The following is a 6,344-nucleotide window of genomic DNA, read 5'->3' as shown; positions in this document are numbered from 1 at the left end:
GTTTACACAGCAGCCAGCCATTGGCCCAGCTGTAAGATTTTTGCCTAGGAGTATGCCTGGTGCCTATGGACTTTAGAAGAGGGATCACGTGGACCTCAAGTTATAGATAGGTGGTTGTGAGCTGCCATATGAGTGCTGGGAACAGAACCCAGGTCTCCTGTAAGAGCAACAGGCACTCTCTTTCATAACCATTGAGCCGTCCTCCAGCCCTTTGACGTTTTTATAGTGTAGGCGGGACCGTGTGCATGCTGGGGCTGTCAGCACTCAGCTCCTGCCCACCTCTCCTTTCCAGACACCAGGGCACCAGTCAGTCACCACCTAATGCTGTCAGGGCCTAGCCCCAGTTCAGCTCCTGTCTGGTGATCGGATGGTTAACTCCTGTAAATGCTGTGTTTAAGATGCAGGTTCTCCATCTTTGTTGAGTAGCACACAAAGACCTTTTTCTAGGCATTACCTCAATTAGACCACAACTCCAGGTAACAGGTGTCTCACTGTGGCATGGGTTCTTCCTGGGTCTGTCTGTGAGGGAGCCGACCTGGCAGCTGAGAATGCTCACCTGGGTGTGTGCTGAGAATCCCACTGGGTTTGTGTGGCTTTCCTGATGGTCTCACAGAAACCGCCTGGTTTTCTTCCTGGTGGCCAAATTCTCAGGTATGAGTTTGTTCTCTCCACAGGGTTCATGACACAGGTGAGCTTCCCCACATGCCAGAAGGGCCCAGTGAGGGCATCAGAAAGAGAAAACCTAAAATGATTTTGAATCTGGGTAAAAACTTAGTGAACTTAGCTGAGGGCAGGCCTTCTCTGAGATTTGTTCTCACAACAAGATACACAGTGGCAGCTCACAGCTCCCTCCCTGAATAAGACAATGCAGTCAGTGTTTATGTAATAAAATACTTTATTAGAACCAGTAATTTGTTAAAATATCATCCATATGTATGTAAAGTGCAGGTTCTCACTGCAGGACCAAGCAAGCACCCTGTGCGAATAGGTTTGCTGCGGAGAAAAGCAAGGGGCTTGGGGCTGCACTACCATGCAGTGGCGTGCAGTGGGACATGTCGCTGCAGGCTTGAGCTTTCACTCAGCCCCCCCAGAAAGTGCAGTGCAGTCTGGGACTCCCAGGCTGTCCCTCAGAACAAAACCCAGGGTGTCTAGCCATTGATTAAATAGCAGCAGTCAAATTGGCACTTAGCCATATATGATTGGAAAAAGTTTATTTCTTCTAAGATGACACTTTGAAATGTGCGTCTGTCAGGCATGACATTACTAGAAAAGCAAGGCCACTCTGAGGCAATCTCTACCTACCCAAGGGAACATCGGACCCTGTGATGGCTTTATAGGGGAGGGGGCTTAGAAACACAGGACAAAAGGGGACCAGTCTGGGCTGCAGTCACAGGTGTCTGCTGGCTTTTAATTCTTTTATCAGAAATCCTTATTTGGGGTTGGTGTGGTATCTTAGATCTGCTTTTTTTTTTTTTTTTTTTATGTTAGGGATGGTGCCTGGGGTGGGGTGTGTGCTATGTAAGCGTTTTTTACAAGGCCTTCAGACGTGGTCTCTAGGTTCTTCGTGTAGGAGACTGAATGGAAGTGAAAGCAGACCTGTTTTATGGTGTGAAGGAACAGGTTGAGAAGCTTGGAGAACCCTGTCTAAAGCATCTTGTTTGACTTGATGCAAATGAAGACAGGAGAAAGAAAAAGCCAAGCTGGCCGCCCTCCTCCTGAAAGTGGATAGGAAAATAACATCTCCCGACACGTAGGCTAGCAAGTTAATGGCTCGGAGTGGGGGTGTCTTTGGAAATCTGCAGTCTCCTGCTGGAGATGCTTCCTGTCTCAAAGCCAGTTGAAGCTGCCACCACAGCCTCTCAGGTGTGAAAGCCTGCCACAGAGCAGGGCAGGTTTTGCCCAGGATTGCAGCGGTCCTGGTCACAGGGCCTCAGAAGCATCTGAGTGGTTCCTGCAGCCCTGGGCTTTGGCCCACAGATCTGACCCCCCCTGCCCCGACTTTAGTGCAAATTCTGCCCAGAACCCAGGCTCAAGACATGAGAGGAGCGCAGCTGCCCCCACAGGGTGCTGGGGTCACCACAGGCATAGCAGTCAGCACCATTTGGCACTGCTAGCTTGCTCAAAAAAAAAATAAATAAATAACTTGGCTGAAGTATAAATTATCCTAAACACAAGGCTTAATAATTTAGTTTTCTTTCTCAACTAAAAACACCTGGAGGTAAAGAATGTCTAAATGTCTCCTGCTACTGGGGAGAGAGCTATGTTTCTAGAAAGGTGCTCTTCGAGGGCCCTCCTGGCTTCCCTTGTCGTCAAGGGAGGGCTGGCAGGTTAGGGCCTCACAGGGAGTGTCTCCTTGAACCCAGAATGGTTGGGCTGGGCTTCCGGCAGTGCCACGGAGTACTCAGTGGTGGCCAGGAGCAGTGTGTCCAATGTGACCTCCGTACACTTGGCAATGAAGCGGATAAAGGGCCGCACGTCACCCTCGTTGGCGACTTCCAATACATGGTAGTACTCCGACCTCTGCTCCTTGCGTATGGTGATGGGGGGGTACCCCGCCTGCATCAGGATGAGGTTCATCAGCAGGCGGGAGGTCCTCCCGTTGCCGTCGATGAAAGGGTGTATGTACACAAGTTTGTAATGGGCTAAGGCTGCGAATTCAACCGGGTGCAGATTCATGGCGTCCTCTGAATTGAGCCACTGTGTGAACTCCTGCATTTGCTTCTCCACGTCCCGGGGATGGGGTGGGATGTGGTGTCCCACCAGGACCTGGGTTCTCCGAAACCTTCCTGCCTCCACTGGGTCCACATACCCCAGCACCCTCCTGTGGATCTCTAGCATGTCGTCGATGGTGACGGACCCGATGCGGGAGACCAGAGTGGCGTTGATGTACTTCATGGCCGCATGCATGCCGATCACCTCGTTCTGCTCCTCCAGGCTCTTCCCCGGCACTGCGTAGCGGGTCTCCAGGATGTGCCTGATCTCCGAGAGGGTGAGGGTGTTGCCCTCGATCGCCACCGTGTGGTAGATGTGGTGGTAGTAGGTCTCCTCCATGACCCTGCGCAGGGCAGAGCTCCCCTTAGGGATGGACATGACCTTCTTCACTTTGCTGTCGATGATGCTGAAGTACCTCTGGTCAATCTCCTCCACGAGCGGCAGCGTCCGATCCCGGTTGACCAACGCCTTCTCGTGGAAGGGTGAGATGGTCAGTGCCCTGGTGTACAGGTAGTCCGCCTGGATGATGTCCTTTTCCTCTTCTGAGAAGATGCCGAACTCATTGAGCGCGTCTACGAAGCCAGGGTCCATCTTGAGGGCATGCAGGAAGAGCTTGTGGGCTTTCTCCCTCTTGCCTTGACGCTTCATCTCCAGGGCTTGGTTCAGTGCCGCCTTGGCTTCCAGCTTCCCTGCTGGAAGAGAGTCAGAGGCCTAATGAGGAGGGTGTGCTGCGGGGACACTCAGGAGATGTCCCTGGGTGGGTCTGCCATGCAGCTGTGTTAAATGTGCTCCAGGTGCTGCCATTCTCCACAGCCCCATGGCTGTGTCCTGAGTCACTCTGTATCCTGGGAGGCACCAGCTGGGCTCCCCTACCTGCCTGGACGTAGAAGTGGCATTTACGGTTCCTGTGCTCTCACTACAGTGGCAGCTCTGGGTGTCTGCCTGCCCTCTGGTCAGGTGGCCCCATCTCTTGAGCCCCTCCCCTTCAGGCCAGCCAATCCCTGGGGACTTCCCAGGTCTGGACTGCATTCAGTTAATGTGTGACCCCAGTCTGTGGTAATGTGTAGTGACTGGGGATCACTACACATGGGGCACACTAGTGGAGGGACCTCACTTTGAACGCAGCCCTCTTCCCGCTCTGTGTTGCCTCTGGGGGTCAGTGCTCGCACTCAGCTTCCCTGAATTCCTCAGTGTCTCCAAGATCCGTGCCCTGTGGTCTCCAGCTGCAGCCCTGTACTCAGACAATTTTCCTTGAACCATTTACCCTAGAGCTGAGATGTGGCTCAGGCCCCACCCTCTGTGAGTCTCCCTCCACACTCTGAGACACCTGTTCTCAAGTCACCAAACCGCAGTTCCTGCCTGCCTGCCTCGTAACACCCTTACGCCCACGCACAGGACGCAGCAAGCACTCTATCCACATCTGTCTTAAGGGCGAGATGGTCTGTGTGCTCACCTGGAGATGTCTTAGTCTTGACAGTCAGCAGCCCCACGTCCCCAGAGGTGACGCTGAGCTCTGTGGATGGGCTGGTGCACTTGGTGACCGCATGCTGTGACCTGTCCAGTTTGCTCCTGAGCAGGTGGAAACTTCTGAGCACAGCCAGACACTGCTCTTCCACGGCTCCCAGTGGCAGAAGCAGGGCCAGCAGCGACCCCAGAGCCATGCTCAGCAATATCAGCCACAGGAAACGGCCCCACATCCATTTGGGTTCAGCCACTGCTATCACCGAAGCCATTGGCATGAGTGTCATCTGGACTAAGGGCTGGGCCCGGAGCACTCGTCCCGTCACAGAGAGAAAGCAGAATCTGAGGAACGAAGCATCGTAGACAATGAGGCAGAGGGATGGACAGGTGTGAAGACTCATCACACCTGCTGCTGCACCAGGGAGAAGGGGGAAGGTAAGGGGCTTCCTGGGGGAGCCTCAGCCTGGCTGACCCTAATGCTGACTCCTAGCTCCTGGGTAGTGTGATAGGAATCTCATGCACTTACTGTACATATATTAACTCCCACAACAGACGATAACCCCAGGAGGTGATGTTTCCACCCCGCCCCCTCCACATGGGGAAACGAGCTCAGACAAGTGAAGCCCGGGATTTTCTCAGCCACGAAGTCCACCAGGGGATGTACTTCACTACAAGTGTGTGTTGCCACCGTACACCTAGCGTTTGGGCCCCCACTCGTGCACACGCGCGTGTATACACACCACATTCATAAACACAGATGTCTGGTCTCCGGGTTGTTACCACACGAAATCTGCCTCGGTGCCTACAGTGCTGCGTCCCTTTTGCCCTTCCTTTCCTGGCTTGTTCATCATGGACCGCGAGCCCAGGGCCTGAGCTACCACAGCGGGTGATGTCCCCACCTCAGTAAGGGCGGACACAAGCTTGGGGCTGGCTGGGGGGGAGCGAGGTGCCAGGTATGCAAACGCCATCTTGCCAACAATAAGCATTTATTGGGCAACTATGGTGTGGCGAGCACTGCTCTGGTCGCAATCCTTGCATACTGTGAGCGTCCCCGAGGAGAGCACGCTACCTGTAGCTCCGGTTTACAGAAGAGAGGGACGCCGCTTCTCTGACAGGCGGCGCCGGGGCTCGAGGGCCTTACCCGCCACGTCATCACTGCGCGCGCCTTGTGCAGTTGCTCCAGGCCAGCATGCTGGGCTTACTCCCGAAGGGGGGAAACTGAGGCTGGGAGAGGCGCAAGGCCTGCTGCCAGGTCCCTCCGAGAACTAGCTCCAGGGCTCGCGCCCGCCGCCGCACCATCTAAGCCCGCGCGGCGGTGCCTTGCAGCTACGATGGTCCACCCTGCCTCCAGAACCTCACCATTGGACGGCTTACACACCCTCGCTGCGCCGGATTGGCTCTTTTCCCCTGTCCATCCGTCGCGCTTCCGGGTTCTCGAGTTCGCTTCGGCCTCCCCGGGAAAGACGCGCCGTGTGCCGCTCCTATTGGCTGTCGCTCTGCGTCGCGTACCGGCAGTGACAAATAAGCGGCGGGGGCGGGGTCGAGGTCGTAGGCCAGTAGGGGACGCTCGCGTCCTGCCTCTGCTACCCAGCAACTGCTCGTTTTTCCAGGGTTCAGCCTGCATTTCCCGTGTCTCCGATTCATTCCTTAGTGTGCATTGGCCGTAGCCACTCCACCCAGCGTTTCACTTCTCAGCCATGGGTTCCGAGCGTGTCCCTTTTTTCCCCTCTCTCTTGTTCCCTCTAACCGGCTTTTTCTTGTTTGTTTTTGAGACAGGGTCTCACTGTGCAGCCCAAGCTGGTTTAGAACTCACTGCTTTGCCCAAGATGGTTTAGATATTCGCAGAGATCAGTCTGATGCACCAAGTCCTCCCTGACCTTTTTAGTTTGTATTCTGTGCGAGAAGCCTGCTATGGACGTTGGGCTACCAGATAGGGTTTCCGTGGTGCGGAGGTGAAACCTCCATGTTAACCCACAAACACTGAAACGAAGCACTGGAGCCTGCTCTGGGAAAAGCCATCTTTGAGAAGTTAGTGGCCCCATAGATTCAGATTTTGTCCTCAGCCTCCTCAAGTGTGGATGGTGCCCTCCCTGAGCTGTTGGTCCTGGGTTCTATAAGAAAACAGACTGAGTAAGTCATGAAGAACAAGTCAGTAAGCAGCACCCTCCATG

General features: G+C 54.4%; 1 protein-coding gene across 4 annotated transcripts; it reads right to left on the bottom strand.

Annotated features, from left to right (window-relative positions):
* Positions 1 to 877: 877 nt before the first annotated feature.
* Positions 878 to 5,522, bottom strand: Ficd (FIC domain protein adenylyltransferase). 4 transcript variants are annotated; one of them, XM_021232366.2, is made up of 3 exons: positions 5,243 to 5,522; positions 4,166 to 4,515; positions 878 to 3,401 (listed from the first exon to the last, which is right to left on the bottom strand). In XM_021232366.2, exons 2-3 carry the CDS (start codon positions 4,458 to 4,460, stop codon positions 2,329 to 2,331), a joined length of 1,368 nt encoding a protein of 455 aa, XP_021088025.2. In that variant the 5' UTR covers positions 4,461 to 4,515; positions 5,243 to 5,522; the 3' UTR covers positions 878 to 2,328. The 4 variants fall into 4 exon arrangements, with proteins under 4 accessions (XP_021088025.2, XP_005078983.2, XP_012975161.2 ...); XM_005078926.4 differs by having other exon boundaries at positions 878 to 3,404; positions 5,243 to 5,520; XM_013119707.3 differs by having other exon boundaries at positions 878 to 3,404; positions 5,315 to 5,520.
* Between the last annotated feature and the right edge of the window lie 822 nt (positions 5,523 to 6,344).

This window comes from Mesocricetus auratus, unplaced genomic scaffold (assembly GCF_017639785.1).
Source record: "Mesocricetus auratus isolate SY011 unplaced genomic scaffold, BCM_Maur_2.0 Super-Scaffold_100025, whole genome shotgun sequence".
Classification (NCBI taxonomy): domain Eukaryota; kingdom Metazoa; phylum Chordata; class Mammalia; order Rodentia; family Cricetidae; genus Mesocricetus; species Mesocricetus auratus.
This window is presented reverse-complemented; position numbering and strand designations above follow the sequence as displayed.

Excerpts from the sequence above, each read along its gene's own strand:
- Ficd (XM_005078926.4), bottom strand. The coding sequence starts at position 4,460 with ATGACACTCATGCCAATGGCTTCGGTGATAGCAGTGGCTGAACCCAAA. Across the intron at positions 3,405-4,165 it reads CAAGACTAAGACATCTCCAG|CAGGGAAGCTGGAAGCCAAG; the intron begins GTGAGCACACAG and ends ACTCTCTTCCAG.